Here is a 17,969-nt window from a genome sequence, read left to right on the forward strand (position 1 = left end):
CGCGGGGTGCCCCGACTGAAAGGCCGATGCAGGGTTGAATGCAGCCTGCAGCAGGTAGCGGGCCGTCTCTGGCTTCTAGCACGACCGAACCTCAGCCCAAAGTCATCCGTAGCCATCGCTGCGGCGTCCGTCGCGGGCCACAGGTGCAACGCCTGTGTCTTGTGCGTTGTGACTTGGGTGTAGCGTCAAAGTCCATGGTCTTGTATATCTGGTCTTTTCGCGATGCCTCGCCTCTTTGCTCATACGCGCTCCGGTGGCCTATGTCATTCGTTCGTCGTTCCACGTTCGTCACTGCGGAGCTTTCCTTCGACCAACCCCAGCTGCCGCGCGGCGACTCCACCAGCACCGTGAGCTTGACAAGTCCGATCCCAAATATGCCCGGCTAACAATGCGACAGTATAAGACCATCCGGACCTCACGCTGACCTTGGCGATTTACGCCTTTCGCCCCCTGCCAGTCGTTCGCTCTCAACTCACGCAGGATGACCCGACGAAACGTCATTCCAGTCCTCGCGCTAATCCTCACACTATTCGTAGTCGCATTCTTCTATTCGGGCATAGACTCCAGCCAGGCATGGCGGGGTCTACCACAACATATCGGTCTAGGAGACCACATTGGCAGTGACGAGCGGCCACCTCTGAGTACCGGCACCGTCGAGCCCTCGAAAGATGCGACCAAAGACCCAGATTATGCGAACTGGAACCCGACCCCCATATTCAAGCCAGGCTCACCAATGCCTGCACAACACAACTATACCTCGACACTGGTGATTGCCAAGACGAAGCATGAGAGTGTTGACTGGATCCTAGACAAGATGCCGGAGCAGCAGACAGCCGTCTACGTAGCCGACGACCCCTCCGCACCGCTACATCCACCCAAGAACAAAGGCCACGAGGTCATGATATATCTCTCATGGATCATTGACAACTACGACAACCTCCCCGACGTCGCCATCTTCATGCACGCGCACCAGTTGTCCTGGCACAACGACGAGATCCTCGGCAACAACGCGCATCTGCTTATAAGCCGACTCAACCGAGCCCGCGTTTGGAGGGAAGGCTTCGTGAACATGAGGTGCAGCTGGCATCCCGGCTGTCCCGACTGGATGCACCCGGCAGCAACCGAGCTGGACCCCCAGAAGCAGGAAGAGGTCCTCCTAGCCAAGTCGTGGAGCGAGCTCTTCCCCCTCGACGAAGTACCCACCGTTCTCGCACAACCTTGCTGCGCACAATTCGCCCTCTCACGAGAACGCATACAAGCAAAGCCCTACGCGCAATACGTCTGGTACAGAGACTGGCTATTCAACACACGTCTGGAAGACCGTCTTAGCGGACGCATCTGGGAGTACGTATGGCAGTTCGTCTTCACAGGCCAGAACGTCTTGTGCCCCAAGGAACACATCTGTTTCTGCGACCAATTCGGCTCTTGTTTCGGCGGCGAAGAGCAATACGCGAATTTCATTGCCCTCAAGAACGAACTTGGAGACCGGGAAAGGGATCTTAGGGAGTGGGAGGACAAGCGCAAGGCGATTGAAGAAGCAGTTCGAGATGGCGATCAGACAAAGCTGCAAGATCTGGAAACACCAGAGGTAGGGAAGGACGCTGAATATAGGCGGGAGATCGATCGACTGAGGCCCATTGTCGACAGCCTGAAACATGATGCTGAGGTGAGGGGGCAGGATCCGAGGATGAGGGCTGAGGAGTTGGGACGAGATTGGCATGAGGGCGATGGTTTTTAGATATTCTTCTTGATACCCTGGGTTTTAAGCCGGCGTATCATGTCGTGCTGTATGGCGTTGATTTTCTATGATCTTAGAAGGGCGTTTTAGCATGCTATCTAGGGGCGGGATACTGTTGTAAGAAGGTGGATCAAATATCATATACTGCATTCACAACATACTCGATGTTACCATTTCATCATTCGAAGAGTTAAGGTTGCTCTCTTTCGTAAATGTTCAGATGGGCGCGTTGGGAAGGCGGCTTATCTAATCGTCCGAGCTCAGTCACATGCGCGCGCGTCATCGTGCAAACAAAGCAAACTCAACCCCATCCCGAGTTGATTTGGCCCGCTGGCTGGCCCGCTTGTCGTTCTCACACGACAGCAATCAGGTGTGTCTGCTGATCTGATTCCTACCATCTCGCGTCAAACCAAACCACGATCCTAATCTCCGCACCTCGATGCCAGCTTACGTCGCCGAGACGGATCAAACTGCACTCCACCCTCTCCTCTTGTCGGGTCAAACCATGCTTTGCCCTCTCCATCGAATCGCAAATGCTGCTCTCTTGCGCTCAAACCAAAACATGTCGCTGCTTCGGTGTCAAACCAAACCTCGTGGGCGCTTGCGTACAAAAGAGATTCGGTGTCGCGCTCGTCCTGTAGACGTATCGAGTCGTTTTCCACTCGCAGTCCAAGTTGCATGAACTCAGTTGCCGTCTCCATCTCAACATTTGATCCAAAGACTTACCATCTGTGCATTGACAGCTCATACGACCGATCCCTCCCAGCCCTGTTTGGCTCCTACCGTCTGGCCCGTCTGATCTCGGGGGATACGAACCACGATGCGGGCAAACGTCGACGCGCCATACTACCAGATGCGCCCCGGCCAGTTCGTCACCACGCCCAACAGTACAAACGGTGCACCGCCCCCATTCGTGTCCGACGACGATGAATATGACTTATCTGGTCCCGCTCCCCTCGCATCGCCGCCCCAACATCATCTCAACCCACACCTGTTCGCCGAACACACTGCCCGTCAGACGTCAGACGATCACACTCTGGAGGAGAACCATAACCTCGTTGAGTTACTGGAGGCTGCAACAGCTGCAGGTCAGGTGGCATATGCTATGGATACTGGAGATGCTGGAACGGTAACTCTCCCACTACAGGATAGAGGCAAGAGAAGAAGAGGTACCAGCTCCCCGGCCGAGGACCCATCGCATCATGCCGATAGGCCTGTCAACTCTAAGCGACGTAGAACTGGCGGATCTACCGATCCTCGGCTGCAGGACCATGGCCATGATATGCATGGTGATTCTGTCCATGACACTGTGCCGCCTTCCAGTGAGTCTCTATTGAACGATGCCCGTGCCGCAGGCGTACACTCAGCCGCCGCTCTCTTCCGCCGCTCCTCCGAAAGAACGTCTCGCAAGTACACACGGCCGCCAATGTCAAAGCTGTTCATGTCCCTTCAGCTAAGCCCAGAGAACTTCCTTCAACTACAAGCTTTAGCAAAAGGCTACATGCTCGATGCATCACATCCTGAACGGCAGAGCTGCGTTGGAAACCGTGGTAAAGGTGATACCGACATGGTCAAGTTGCGGCTCTTCAACTGCGTCCGGGACTTCCTGAACGAAGGCGTTGGCGAGCAGTTCTTTGGCGAAGATGTGGAGAAGCCGGGCGAGACGGACGCGATTGAAGCTGCACGCGCACTAGGAGAAGACAAGACTCCTGATGCTGGGGAAAGACTGACATGGCCAAAGGACGGGAACAAGATTATTAGCCTCGTTACTCCGTTGATGCGACGAATGGTCACGAACGAGCGGCAGCGACAGTATGCGATCGAGACTAGGAAGGGCGGCGCGAAGAAGAAAGACAAAGAAGGTAGTGCCGAAGCTGTGCTCCAGCAAGGCGATGATGATGCAGGACGTGGAGTCGAGCAGCATCCACAGCCGGTCTTCGATCACAGTTTGGAACAACATCCGACGCCGTCACAGCAGACAGCTTCATCGACACGACTCACAACCGTGACGCCGCAGCTTTCCTTCCTAGGCAAGGATGAAAAGTCAGATTCCAGAGAAGCGGGAGAGTCCAACGCAACCTCACAGCCGAGTTTGAAGGTAGGGTCGATTCATTCATGCTCTTAATATGATTGACGCTGCTAACCCATCAAATAGTTACCCACAACCAGCCCTACCGAACCCAACCTCTCGCACATCAACATCTTCCTCGTACTTGCCTCATCGAGCGGCAGACCAGGCATCAAACTCGACGAGAAGCGCATCACAGCCGAACCACAAACACACCTGGCATGGTATGACTACAACGACTTCATGAGAGAGGTCATCCTCCTCCTCAAAGCCGCCCAGGATACATACCCCGAACTCAGCGTAGGCATCGGATCTCGAGACGTTGAGCCCGGCACAGACAATCTTCGTGGGCTCGCTGCTGCCGCAAACGCACTGCAAACGGAGCATGCTCTCCACGGAACATCGTCTCCATTCAACGGTCTCCCTCAATCATCCGAAGATGAAAACGCTTCTATCCTTCCCACACCCACTTCGGCAGTGAGCACTCACCCTGTCTTCCCTGTCGACAGTCATGCGGAAACCAAGGCTCTTCCCCGTTACGCTATCAAGTCTATTGGTCCGCAGGGGTGGCGTGATATTCGCAATGCGGATGATTGGTATAGTGTGTTGAGGGAGAAGGCGTTTGCTGTTTGGGCTGATGGCGTGTGTAATGTTATCGTTGAGCTTGTGGACTTTGGTGGGGTGGTGGGGTAGATTTGGATGGGGAACTGGGTGTTGTGGAGTATGTATTCTATGGGAGTATGTGTTACCTGTTTCTATTGCTATGGAGTATCATTTACATGATCTGATAACCATCTTCCTCCGAGCACTTCACTCAGTAGCTGCGGGCATCACGTACTTGGGCCTAGGCTGTCGATCATGGCTCCTCTTCCCACCCTTCTTCCCCGGCGCAAGCACCTTCTCCCAGTCCTCTTCGCGAATCACATGACATCCCGCACACCGCCTATGACCACATCTTCTGTTTTCATTCCTACCTTGACACCTACCTTTTCTCCAAACCTTTCGTTCCGGGTCGTACTCCGTTCGCCTAATGCCAGTGTACGTCATCCTGGGGGCAGGCCGGTAGAACCCGGCGGGTAGGTCACAAACGATCCCGTGGATCACGACGGTGGTCTCCGGGACATTCGCGTAACCTTCGAACATCTCGCGGATACCCTCATACATATCGTACTTGTGTCGTCTAACCTTGACGGACGTATCGCGGAAAGTGTCGGAGACATCCTCACCATTTTTGCAGTGACAGCATACGTAAGTCACGCTGGAAACCTTCTTGAGACGCCAGGGTGCGGTGTTCTTCCAGTGTCGGACATGGCGAGGTCGGCGTGGGAAGTTCCTGTGGGCTCGTCGGGGAGGGTTGCTGTTGTCTACGCGTTGAGATCGTCGGTGATTGCGGTGGTTCGGCGACTTGGGTATATCGCCGCGGACGCCGCTACGCGGAGGCTGGGTGTTTGGGGGGTCTTGGTTGGATACAGTGGGTTGTGGAAGAGGGCCCTCGTTCCTTCCTGGTATATCTCGTGGGTTTTGGATGGGCTGAGTGTGCGAGGCTCCAGTGTACAGCTTGCTCCTCCTTGGTACGGGGCCAGATGCGGCTTGACTAGCATTAGTAGATACGCGCCGGTTGGGATTGTCTTGAGCCATTACTTCGTAAGGAAGTGGGTGACGGTGGAACGTTTAGGTGGGCGAGCTGGTAGGCTCTCCTTTTATGCAGGAAGAGATAGGTGCCCTGGAGGTGATGTGACCCTGATGATGATAGTCAGAAGAACGTGATATATATGAACGTGATGAAGATCTTGTGATAAAGATAAAGGCATGACTTTGTTTGCTTGAGTTCATAAGACAGTTCATGTAGTGTCTGGTATTTCTGACGTTATTCTATCATCTTCGCATGTTTGAAGCAATGGTGTTTGGGCTGCATGGAAAGAAGTGGTAGTAGCGACAAGATGAATACTGTCTTCTGAGAAGGAGACATATAAATCATCGTCGAGTCTCGTCTGTATCGAAAAGCGCATTCTTTTGACTGCTGTGTCTATGGCGTTGCGCTGCAACGCTCCACGCTCGCTCTTCAAAAGGTCTACCGGTATCCGGCAGCTGGACCAGCATGTGTGCAAGTTAGTCAAAGAGCACCTTTGCCAGTCATCAATTGTCTGACTACCGGGAGAGACCGTAAGAGTGATGACAGACCATAATACCTCACTCCCACGCACGTCCCTTCCATCTCATGTCCCCCCGTTCCCAAAACTGCGATAAGGTGTGTATCCCATACCAGGCGACGTGCGCTGTCCGTGATAGGCAGGCGGGTGCGCCAAGCCATGGATTGTAGCGAACGTCGTTCGCCCAATTTTACCCCTCCTTGTCAGGCACACAATAAGCTTTCGGAACATGGTAGCGCGCGCACCTGCACCCTTTTCAACGTCGCCGGTTACGTCAAGCGTGCCCCGGTGTTCTGGACGGATCGCGCGACATGTGGGGACATGGCCTGAGGTTTGGTGTTGGGTATGGCGGCGTGGTTCTGTTGATGACTCTGGTTTGAGAGACGCAATGTCATCGGGGGTTGGTCTGCGCATGCATCCACCTGGGCTACAATCAGATCTCGAGCGCACCGATGCTACCCACGATCATGGCACACATGACGTCGCCTTTTTCGGTTCGCTCTCTCCCGTCACTCGTCTCCTTTGACGGCTTCTCAGAAGGACCTTACTGCACTGCGATTCCGTTCAGTTTCGTCAATGTTCGCCACGAAATCGCTGGGATTAGCACTATGCGAGACACCCGTACCATGGCAGCCAGTACCAATCAATTCCTTGCACGGATATTCTTTGGCCTCTACAGTCTCGCAGACATGACGCCGATCTTGGCAGGGTGCCACGAACCGTAGAAACTGGATGCTCATGATCCCATGGAAGCTCCTACAATGTTCGACTGATCGACGGGAGAAGTCTCTATCTGAAGTACCAAGGCTACTGATTCGGGGGCAACATCTGCCGTATAGCACCTCTGCGACTTCAGCTCTTAATGACTTGTCACGCGCGAATCTGCGTAGCAGGAAGCTAGAGTAGCTGTTGAAGGCACTCGAAGAGAGCGATTGTCGGTGAGCGCGGTATTGTCACACATGTCTTTCTCCTCCGTCTATTTAGACGTACGCTCATTGACGACATGGTGCGCAATTCTCACCTCTCTCTACGATGCGAATGGCGACAATCTCCCTGTCCGTTCCAAACGAGAAGTGCCGTGCCTCTCGGAGGTTTACGCGGGAGACAAGTGCCGAAATCTGGAATTGATTGCAATGGTGTAGCACCGTGGCTAGGTCTTCAACATTAACGCGGGGATTTCTCAAAGTCATAGCCGTTATTGGTCACATGCATAGGTCTTTAATCAACGGATAAAGCATATCCACACCAGACACCATGGATGCCATGGAGCAGGTTTGACAACAAGATACCAAGACTCGAAGCTATTGACAATCCTTCAGCTTAAGATCGTGGGCGGTCCTTCGCGCATCTTCCAGCAAGAATACACCCACAAGAGCCATACAAAGATACACGACAATGAAGTGGTACCAGATCGTCGCTCTCGCAGTGCCTACTCAGGCCGCACTACGCTTCGGATGCTCAACCTTGAGCATCCAACGGCTTGACCCGCTCGTTGAGCCAGGTAAACTTCCTTCAGCTCATGTTCATCAAATTGTTGGTGGCAATGCTTTCAATGCGACTATGCAGGAAGACCCATCTACCTTGGCTACCTGCACAACGTGCACGTTCTCAGAGGACTTCAGGTTTGGTAGCCTGTTCACGTCTTCCAACTGAAGCTGATATATATAGCAATTACTGGACCGCCGCAATGTTCTTCAAACACACCAACGGCTCTTACAAGCGAGTGCCTATCATGCAGAACAGCGCCTTGCCGAACGGCATCAACGGTGGCATGAGTGAGTTCTAACGTACTACACGCAGGTGAGACATACACTGACTGGTTGTCTACCTCTTCGCAGCCATCTACTACACACAGCAAGACTTCAACGGGAATGGTAACCAAAAGATTACCGCGTTTCCCAAGGTCAGTCATACTGCGACACATGTAACACACTGCTAATTAACTCAGGGCTTCCGAATGACTGTAGGTTCACCTACAACCAACACAGTAGAAGACGCGAAGAGGCACCCAGGCCTTCGCTTTGTGTGTCTGCAAGACAAGAACACTCGCTTCCCAGAGAGCCCAGACTTCCCGCCCAAGGCCTGCAAAGGTGGCATCATGACTGTGCATCACTTCCCGTCGTAAGTCGTTGCCTTGTAGCAGACTCATCTGAGAGGGTACTGACATATGCATCAGTTGCTGGGACGGCAAGAACGTCGACTCGCCCAACCACCAAGATCACATGTACAATACAGCCAAGGAAGCCTTCGCTGTCGCTGGCGCATGTCCGTCTTCGCACCCAGTGCGCATGCCACAGGTTGCCTATGAGACACTCTGGGATACTACTCAGTTCAGCAACATGTGGCCCAAGGATGGCTCCAATCCCTTCTTCCTTTCTTACAACGATAACAAGGGCTATGGTACCCATGCGGACTACCTCTTTGGCTGGAAAGACGACAGTTTACAGAAGGCGATGGACAACAACTGCATGTTCCAAGCTTGCGAGAATGGAAGACCTCTGAAGGTACGTGATGCAGTGTGGGTTCTTGAAGCATGGTGTGGCTGCTGACGAGGAATTGCAGAGCCAGAATGTTCAGGCTATGAACCAATGCCAAGTCAAGAGTGCTATCAAGGAGAATATCGATGGCTGTAAGTTGTTCTTCCAGTCACACTGTGACGTTCCCATACTGACAACCCTTATCAGGGCTTGACCATATGCCCGGTATGGCGATGTAGATGAGCGGTAAGGAGAAGCACGAGCCAAGGGCTGTACTTTCGGCGATACCAAATTGTGATCTACTTCATCTACGGACTTCGTATCTACACAAATTCAGTCGTTTCTGAGTCGCGTTTTCCCGTCACTTTTGCCATATTCTCGGAGATGTTTTGTCTCTAGAGACGGTGTTGATGAAGACTGTCCCGCATCGCAGTCTAGACTCTTCGGCAAGCGAACCCGCAAGCCATCATATGCTTTTTCTCCCATCCAGACCCTCAAACGCCACATTCCAGCCCATCCATACATACTTACCATGCAATGCCCGCCTCCTCCATCGTGAGCCTCAGATATAGACACAGCTTACGCACTAGATCATGCGCGCGACACCGTGCAGTGAGATGCATAGCTCAGCGGTTTCACCACCAGGATGGTGCTCCGATGCAGCCCGACCTTTGCGCTGGCTCCACCGCGATGCCATGTGCCAGGAACCCGCAATTGTCAGACAGCGGCGGGCCGTGCGTCGACGGAAACCACGTTGCAACCACGTGGTGAGCATGCATTTTCATGCAGGCGCTCGGACGTTGGATGAAAGGTTCTGTCGTGCTGCCGCTTTGGGGAGCATGTGGGGTTGGGCAGGCGATTGCGCATGTGAGGATGTGGTTGGAAGGCGTATGGGTTGGTGGGCAATGAGGGACGGGGTTGAAGCTTGGGGTCGCTTTGGCTACTGGTGGGTGGGCAAACCTTATCGGCGACCCATCTGCAAGATCATTTTGACGTGCATTTCCTCACGTGCGCTCGCCAAATGTCAGATGTGGTGGTCGAGATTAACTGGAATGGAAAGGGGGCGGCACTCTGTGCCTTGACGTTTAGCTGCTCATTGCCAGACTGCAGCGTCCTCCGGTGCCCAAACGCCTGGGCGAGCTGATTAACTAGTGCGAGGGATCAGCTGCAGTCACTTCAAAGAAGCCGAGACGCTGCATTGATTAACCTAAGGACTTCGGGCTGACGGATGACGGGGCATGCGATACTGTCGATACTCGCTGCTCCCGTTTCGCGAGGAATGGATGTCTCATAGATAATGCAAGGAGTTCTTCAGTCAGGGAACAAGTGCATGGCTCATGCCATGACCAAACCAGGAGCGGCAATGCGCGGGCACCGGTGGAGACGAAGCTAAACCTAAGCAACACGGGGCCCTGTAGCGGCCAACGTGGGTTCTGGGTTCCCGCAGAAAAACGTGGCATAGGCGATGCAAGCGTGGGCGGTGGTCAAGGGGATTGGTCGGGTGTCGCGGTCGGCGTGAATGGCTTGAGTGGAGGCTGACTGCATGCAACTCACTCAGCACTTTATCGAAATGCAAGTATCCCTAGATGCAGTATCCTTACGTGCGGCCGTTTCAGAGCCGTCTGGTGGATGTCTTGATGCCGGTGGTGGTAGTGGTGGAGGGGTCGCTCTTTCCTTGCTCACAGCCGCCGCTGCCTACATAACCGCGTCGTGTTCGTCGGCGAGACTCCTGCTACGCGTCTTGACCACGCACATGCCGCTGCTTGTCTGCAAGGCTGACGTCTTAGAATCCTACCAAACATCACCGCCGCCCGTTGCGACTCGCTAACCGTGGTGCCCCTGCGCGTGCATCTTGCTACTCACGACGCCCCTTGCCGATCTGGGCCCTTTGAAACGCGCAGGAGTAAGGCAGGCTGAGCACAGGACTTCTACCGACTACAACACCCATCTCCTCGCTTTTCTCTACAGACCCAGCACGGACACCGGCCTCTGACTGCTCTGTTTGCGTGCGCCCGCTCTTATACCCTTCAATCGCCGTCGTACGATTGCAGTTCCGGCGACCTAGCAAGCAGCACGCTATCCCCGCCCACCTACTAACCACCGGACTCGCCGTGGCGCGCATCATGACAAACTCTCTTGAGTCCTCGCGGCCCATGCTTGCCAACGTAAGTCATTCTCCCGTATCCACTGCCCGTTTCAGACGTCCCCTGCGTGTGGTCGATGCTCGCCGAGGAGCACCTGCACTACGTGCTTGACATTCACTCCTTTGCGCCTTCCTCTCCCTTCACACTCACTACACAAACACCTGCCTTTGCGCTCCAACACACCCGCACCAACACAAACACGCACACCACACGGCGACCATGTCGGAACAAGCACAAGCACAGTCTAACGAGAAGAAGTCGGCCGCCAACCGCGCATCAACCCGCATGTCCACCTACAGCGCCACACCCACCCTCACACCCTCCATCGCGCCCTCGCACCTCTCGCAAGCCTCGTCAACAGCCGGCGACCCCAAGTCACACGACATCAAGACATGGAACGCGGGGTTTGACCGCCTCGAAGACAAGCGCCTGGTCCAACAACGGTACGCCCTCAACGAGCGCAAGACAGACGACATGAGCAAGCTGGCGCTGGGAGCAAAGCTGGACCGCGCACTCGCACGTCGCATGTCGGGTCAAGACGCCGTCTTCCGGCCAAAGGGCGCAGAGAAGAAGGAGATTCAGACATAAGCCATGAGGATTGTCGCGAACACCACTTTTCATCTTTTTTCGTTCAGGGAAGCCGCGATTCGACAGCTGCTCGCAGCCACAGCCGGCCATGCACACGGTCACATTCCTTATGGGGCACGGATTTGGGGGGTTTAGCATGCGAGATATCTGTTCTCGCGCGGGAGGGAGCGCACGCAGGTACAATCGAGGGGCCAGGCGGCGTGTTGCTAGGCCTGGGCGACAGCCGGATCCGCAGCAGGACATAAAGGCTGCGAGTGCTGCTAAGGAGGACCATTCATCACTCTCCGAGACATGACGGCTTCGGATTGAGAGCTTTCTTCGACACTACTATACCAAGGCGTTACATTTCCTACTACTAATTCCATTTCCCGTTCCAATGCTGCATGTTGTACTCTTCACGGGCTTTTTCACGTCTCCTAGCGCCTGCCTCCTTTCACATTTATCTACTGAAATGCGAATGACTACAAAACACACCTTTGCCTATCAGTATCAGTATCTCTGCACGTGAAAATCGCCTCATTGTACAGTCTGAGTCGCAAAACGCGCGTCGCGCAATCAATCCCACGCCAACCCGTCCCGCACCACACATCATCACCATCATCATCATCATCATGCCAGCCTGCCGCGAATTAATCATTAATCACCTGCACGCGGCACGTCAAACGTCAGTTGTCAACCCACGCGGCTCGGCACACGCTGCATGCGTGTTGATCCCTTTTGCACGGCTTTGTTTGTTTGGTGCGTGCTGATCACCATAACCTGCATATTACTGTTTCCGCGCCTTGCTGGCGTCATTGTGGAGAAAGAGGATGGGTAAGGGGTTTTGCTGGTCCGCTGGTTTGCTGCCCCCCTAAGATCGGCGCTCGGAAGGGCTGTTTTTGGGTTGGTGGACAGGGTGGGTTTAGGACGGATTGGATGGATTGGATGGACCCCGAGTGGCGGAGTTGGGTCCGCGTTTGACAGACTTGACAGGAGGGAGGGAGGGGGAGCCGTTGGTGCTATTGGAAGGGCAGCAGTTTATCGATGTGATGGAGTAGTTTATTGTGTGTGAAGTTTTTTTTCTTTTCTGAGTTGTTATATGGGCTAAGGAAGGTTTTCGCGGAGGGAACGGAGGGGTGTTTTTCGATAGATGCATTCGCTTTCGTGAACTTTGTTGTTCGCTACATGTACTATTGGCTGCGTCTGCTTGCTATTGTTGTTTTCAGATACGCATACGGGCTTCGCATTATGGTGATCCATTGTGGACTATTGGGCGTATCTAGGCACATTAAGAGCGCGTTACTCCGTCTTCCATTCGAACCCGATGCTATGCTCCGAGTAGCGATCGCATTAGGTGCCTGCGATCGTGATAGGTACTGAGTACAAACATCTCTGCTTAGCATGTTTCCCTTCCACCATCTCCTCCTCTTTCGCCATGCCAATCCTACCAGCCTACCAAAACTTCCCAGTCTTCCTTCGCTCGTTGGCCAATTCCAGCTGTTCTCTAATCCCCCTCAACTCTCCCCTGTGCCTTTCGTGCGTCTCCTCCAGTAGCCTTGCATGCTCTTTCTTCAGCTCGACAAACTCTTCTTCCAGCTTCTCATGCCACGGGTAAAGTACAAAGATTTGGAAGCAGAGGGCTGACGAGCCGATGAGGAAGTTGGTGAGGGAGAAGGTGCGGGTTATCATCATTGTGGGGGGATTTGTTGTGTTGGAAGCTTTAGATGTTCGTCTGAAATGAGGAGTTGAGAAAGCGTCGAATGTAATCTGGCTGTAGAAGTGCGGGTTCCCAATGTGTGTAAATTGAGAAGTAGGCGTTATTTTGTAGTCAGCCTATTTCGCACACCTTGTTGCGAGTGCCTTTCTGTGCTTCGTGCTCGATCTTGGAGTCTCTGCGCGAGTATTCTCGGTTCTGTGCGATGGAGGTATTCTGTAACGGTGGTTTACCAGGTTGTATCGCGAGTTACCCGAATGGTAGATAGACTCCAAGGTCACAAAGCCGCGGAGAGTAGTTTGCGCGATAGAGAAGGAGGAAAGAATGAACAACGAGGAAAGAACAACAGGATTACGGTAGAGAGAGTAAGACCGTCGCCTCCACAGACAAGCAGTATTTCAAGCCCCGAAAGTCGCTCAACATCAGTCACATGCAACGGTCCCTTACACACCTATTGGATCGCGGACTTGAAAGTGGCATGATGGTTGCTGTTTTGGGCCAAATGGGACTAAAGCCGAAAGAAAATCAGACCACCGCGCGAAACGAACGGCATGGCTATGCATCGGCGAACCGGTACATTATCGGCGATCGAGAGCTATCTTCTTTGTTTGAAGCTGCAGCATAGAAGAGAAGGAAGGAGTTCATGTGTCACAAGAGATTCAGTTTGGTGGTGCGTCGTGGTGATGATGGTTGCGGGAGGCACGCGACACCTGAGCGTGGACTAGCGCCGCGCTAACCCGAATGCCAACGCGCGTTGAAAGTGGGAAGAGCTCTCCACTTCTTTGCTACATTGCAAGCTGAACAACTGCTCTTTCAATTCAAATGCATTCTTTTGATGGAAATATCCAATTACCTTCGGAGTGCTGGCAGTCAAACAGCAGACCCTAATGACGTCCTCTTCAGCTACTTCAACATACGTCATCATGATACGAGTCCACGGGACCATCGGTAGTGCGGGTATAGCGCATCTATGTAAGCAGTGATACTGCAGCATCGATGTCTCCTCTTCAAGAAATTTCACATACGAGAGACACTGCAAAGTGAGAGCCAAAACGCAAAATGACGACCCCCAACATCGAGCTCCTCACAGCGGCCACACCCAACGGCCAAAAGATCTCCATTTTCCTCGAAGAACTCGGCATCCCCTACAAGACCACCGCCATCGATCTATCCAAAGATGAGCAGAAGTCCGCCTCATTCCTCAAAGTCAACCCCAACGGTCGCATACCCGCGATTGTAGACCACAGCCGCGACTCGTACCCCGTCTTTGAATCTGGAGCCATCTTTCTGTATCTCGCCGAACACTATGACAAAGACTTCAAGTTCAGCTTCCAGGATAGTGACGAGCGGATGGATATGATACAGTGGCTCTTCTTCCAGAACGCCGGCGTGGGCCCAATGCAAGGACAAGCAAACCATTTCGTGCGCTACGCACCCGAGAAGATTGACTATGGCACCAAGAGATACAAGAATGAGACAAAGCGCCTCTACTCAGTTTTAGAAGCGCGACTCCAGGATAGAGACTATCTCGCAGGCAAAGGTCGCGGCAAGTACAGTATTGCGGATATCACGACCTTTACATGGGTTCGGTGGGCACCATGGGCGGGGATTGAGATGACCAAGTTTCCGAAGCTGAAGAAGTGGTGTGAGGAGATTGAGGGGAGAGATGCGGTCAAGAGAGGGCTCTTAGTGCCGTCGGGCGAGGATCAGATTGAGAAGTTGAGGAGGAATCCCGATGTGCAGGATCCGTTCAAAGCGTGGGTGAGGAAGGGCCAGAAGGAGATCGCGGATACGCATGGGAACTAGTAAGCTCATAGTGCAAAACGTTGCTAAACATGGTACCCAGGCAAGTATACACCGCCTCGGAAGCTATCTAGCTGTTAAAAATTACATGTATGTATGTAGCAACGTGCAACCCGAGTCCTAGCCACCCATAGTGCCCCTACGGCATGAACCTACGTATGATCCTCAGCATACTCCCATTCTCATGAACGAGATCGAAGAAACCTTCCTCACGGTTGCAGGAAATGTCATGAAGGAAGGCAGGACTGAGTTCCCGAGCTGTTAAGGTTCCGTCCTTCAGAAATTGAAAGATAGTGCCATTTGGGAGATTGGGATCTAATCGAAATACCGAGGTGTCCTCCTTTATGATCATCTTATGACCACGAGCGATAGGTCGAATACGAGTTTGATACGGCTCTACATCGGTGGGCCGGAAATACTGTATTTCCAACAAGTCATGCTCGCCGAATCCCTCGGTAACACCCATAAGGTGACCGTAAGGAAAATTCATCTCGAGTGGGGGTTGGCTGGCGAAGAAGGTCGGCGAAGCCCACTGGTTGATCCCTCGGTGCAGCATCTTACGGAAACGGACCAGCTGGAGCCAGCGAGGGATGTTTGTTCCTCGATACCACACGTCCTCATCGGGGCGTCTGCGTGCTGTTAATAGAGAAGTAAGGACATAGTAGGCAATGAGCCGACGAGCTTTGCGCTGCAAATCCTCGACGAGTTGGGGGAAGACAGACTGGTCGTAGTACATGAGGGCGGCGCGGATACATTGTACTACAATCTCGCCTTGTTGGTGATCCAATAGCTCCGTAGCCTCTAGACACAACTCTTCGATGTCAGGTTCGTGCGCAAAGAGCGCAGTAATAGCTGCGCGACCTTCGCCTGTGAGACGTGTAATCCTGCGAGACGGTGGCTCACCAGTGCCAAAGAACGTAGTAACCACAGCGCGACCCATATCCACGATAGATAGTGGTTCCCTATAGCTTTTTGTCTGCTCGATAATCTGAGACGCATTGCGGTGATACCATTCGTCTAAGAAACAGGGAAGAGCAGACCAGAAACCGTCTTTCTGCAAGGCATCCTCGATAGTCGGGCCAGAAGGATACAGGAGGTGGGGATCCTCGGTTTTGTCGTCGTTGTATTCAATCTGGAAATGAAATGCCACAAGGTTGTCATAGAGTTGGGTGGTTTGCTGGTAGGTATCGTTCGCGCTATTCGGGGGCTCCACAGGCGGCTGTGTGATCTTCTCGAAGAGTTCGCGACGGCAAAATGGACACAGATTGCTGACTTCCTCTCCGTCTTCCGTTGCAAAGGTTATGAGAAGACAATCTTTGTGGAGAGGATGTCGAGAGCAGTGAGGGCTTGGCTCGACGACTTCCTGGGCCGGATATTCCCACTCGCCACGACATATAGCACACGTCGGCTCGTCCGCTGGGGGTGCGACTGAGCGTAGGTTGGCAATATATTCTTGTTTCGGCGGCAGCTATTCCAGCTCAGCCACGGTCTCGTCGCCGTATTCTGTAGGCATCCTGGTCTAGCGATGCGCGATCGAGAAAGTGGTGTGGTGGGTGAAAAGGAAGCGAGCAATTACTTAACCGGCCAGAGTAGGAGCTCGTGTGCTAACAATGCGCAATGGCTATGTTGTGAAAGTGAGATGTAGAAACGTGTTCTGCCGACTAGATTAGGATACAAGATAAGGTCGACAACATCCTGAAGTAATGTGGACTTTCGTATGAGATGCTCCATCAATGGAGTCGCCAAAGCATCTAGTTCGAACTCACCATGTAAAGCCTATGTCCATCGCTTGTGACCGAGTCTAAGCCCATATGATATGTCTTCTAACCAGATTCACTTCCTCAAAGGTCGAATTTGCACGTTCGCCACCCTTCCAACTATCGATATTCAGCGGTGAGACTGTCGCACTTGTCAACGACCTTTCCTCCACGCAATCTGGATCTTCATCGGGTTCGGGAGGTTCTGTCGGGGGCGCTCGCTCAACCTTTACAAGCATCGAAACCGTATTCAAATCCCCATTTGGTATGAAAACACGGATCTCAGTAACCCATCGATTGTGGCCAAACCGAGTCTTGTGTTGGAGGAGGAAGAACATTACTGCTACAAGGTTCGGCGATCCTAGAGACTGGTAGTTAGTGCATACCCTGTAACTGTTGAGAATTCGAGAGCTTCTGGTGAACAAATCAGAGAAAGCTGCAATCGTATACATACCCAGCAGAGCAATGAAGTTCTCATTGTCAGCTCTAAAGGTGTATCCTGGAGCCTTCGGTACAGCATTCTGTCCCATGGCTCTACTGATGATCTTGCGCGTTTCCGGGTTCACAACTGCCACCGTGAAGAAGTAGTTGATGTTGGACAGGCTTTCTTTGCTATGCCTATTCCAGAGACCCCAGGTAAGATCCGAGGTTCTTTGGAGTTTAGGCATTTCGTCCGGCTTGACGGAGGGTACGTTCCATAGCGTTCTCGCCGCGTAGGTGGGGCTCTCAAGGGTCAGAAAGAAGATAATACCAGCCTTTGGATTTATACCAATGGTGGAATCCGCGCCGGTAACCTAGAGCAATGTCAGCTGTATTGCGTCAAGTTGTAGCCATGTCGAATTCTACGTGCTCACATACCCTGTATCTGCGCCCTTCAACTTTGTAGTATTGATCCCTAGGATCTTCTGGTACTTCACCGTTCTTATCTTTCTCCAAGGTAGGTCCGTCTTGATGTTGGATTGTGTGACAGATGTTGTCCCCTCCATCGCGTGAATCTCTATCATCTGCGTGTAGCTCTTTGAGCATATCTTGAAGGCCGTGGTTTTCTTTCCCCATGACACAGTTTTCGTCAGAGTCTTCAACTTCCGGGTAGTCAGGTTCCGAGTAGCCCCAAAGTGCTAGTTCGCGTTCGAGGGTTCCATCCCAGGGAGTTTCCATCTGTTGATAGACCTTGGCAGCCTCTGGAAGGTTCAAGCTCGTGGCTAGTATCAACATCCGGCCTTTGGTTAAGGCAGCATTCCATAGAACGTCATCGGCGGGTTCTGTCGTCTCGGTGTCAACTAATACGGCGGTTTCGATCCTGTCTTCGTCGATAGCAGCGCTGGAGACATTGGAGTAAGACGAGTCGAAGACGTCAGCGGTGGCAGAGGCGAGAAGAACAGCACCGAGCGCCAAGAGCTTTGAGATCATCAGGGTAGAATCTAACCCTGGTGGAGGTATTTGCGAGAGTTAAATCGTTTCCAAAGTGGAGCTCCCTGGGTACATATTTAAGTAGCTGGCGCGTAAAGGCCACACAGGTCCGGGCTTTTTCCGTTGGTAGCAATGAAAGGT

The 17,969-nt window shown here is 53.0% G+C and overlaps 7 protein-coding genes across 7 annotated transcripts; 5 read left to right on the plus strand and 2 right to left on the minus strand.

The window, feature by feature from the left end:
- Positions 1-481: 481 nt before the first annotated feature.
- On the plus strand, positions 482-1,738 carry J4E79_000825 (uncharacterized protein; the record flags this gene model as incomplete). Its single annotated transcript, XM_049349740.1, has 1 exon — positions 482-1,738. The coding sequence occupies one exon, from the start codon at positions 482-484 to the stop codon at positions 1,736-1,738; it is 1,257 nt and encodes a 418-aa protein (XP_049216527.1).
- An 820-nt stretch (positions 1,739-2,558) lies between these two features.
- Positions 2,559-4,499, plus strand: J4E79_000826 (uncharacterized protein; the record flags this gene model as incomplete). The annotated part of the gene is made up of 2 exons (XM_049349741.1): positions 2,559-3,836; positions 3,894-4,499. 2 exons carry the CDS (start codon positions 2,559-2,561, stop codon positions 4,497-4,499), a joined length of 1,884 nt encoding a protein of 627 aa, XP_049216528.1.
- Positions 4,500-7,643: 3,144 nt separating this feature from the next.
- On the plus strand, positions 7,644-8,672 carry J4E79_000827 (uncharacterized protein; the record flags this gene model as incomplete). Its single annotated transcript, XM_049349742.1, has 6 exons — positions 7,644-7,731; positions 7,795-7,859; positions 7,905-8,077; positions 8,133-8,460; positions 8,519-8,585; positions 8,641-8,672. 6 exons carry the CDS (start codon positions 7,644-7,646, stop codon positions 8,670-8,672), a joined length of 753 nt encoding a protein of 250 aa, XP_049216529.1.
- A 1,884-nt stretch (positions 8,673-10,556) lies between these two features.
- On the plus strand, positions 10,557-11,165 carry J4E79_000828 (uncharacterized protein; the record flags this gene model as incomplete). The annotated part of the gene is made up of 2 exons (XM_049349743.1): positions 10,557-10,598; positions 10,836-11,165. The coding sequence occupies 2 exons, from the start codon at positions 10,557-10,559 to the stop codon at positions 11,163-11,165; spliced, it is 372 nt and encodes a 123-aa protein (XP_049216530.1).
- Positions 11,166-12,443: 1,278 nt separating this feature from the next.
- Positions 12,444-12,836, minus strand: J4E79_000829 (uncharacterized protein; the record flags this gene model as incomplete). Its single annotated transcript, XM_049349744.1, has 2 exons — positions 12,444-12,471; positions 12,601-12,836. The coding sequence occupies 2 exons, from the start codon at positions 12,834-12,836 to the stop codon at positions 12,444-12,446; spliced, it is 264 nt and encodes an 87-aa protein (XP_049216531.1).
- A 1,081-nt stretch (positions 12,837-13,917) lies between these two features.
- J4E79_000830 (uncharacterized protein) lies at positions 13,918-14,664 on the plus strand (the record flags this gene model as incomplete). Its single annotated transcript, XM_049349745.1, has 1 exon — positions 13,918-14,664. One exon carries the CDS (start codon positions 13,918-13,920, stop codon positions 14,662-14,664), a length of 747 nt encoding a protein of 248 aa, XP_049216532.1.
- Positions 14,665-14,800: 136 nt separating this feature from the next.
- Positions 14,801-17,828, minus strand: J4E79_000831 (uncharacterized protein; the record flags this gene model as incomplete). Its single annotated transcript, XM_049349746.1, has 4 exons — positions 14,801-16,129; positions 16,499-16,779; positions 16,873-17,212; positions 17,277-17,828. 4 exons carry the CDS (start codon positions 17,826-17,828, stop codon positions 14,801-14,803), a joined length of 2,502 nt encoding a protein of 833 aa, XP_049216533.1.
- Positions 17,829-17,969: the final 141 nt, after the last annotated feature.

This window comes from Alternaria viburni (assembly GCF_023758015.1).
Source record: "Alternaria viburni strain BMP 2772 chromosome Unknown scaffold_1, whole genome shotgun sequence".
Lineage (NCBI taxonomy): Eukaryota > Fungi > Ascomycota > Dothideomycetes > Pleosporales > Pleosporaceae > Alternaria > Alternaria viburni.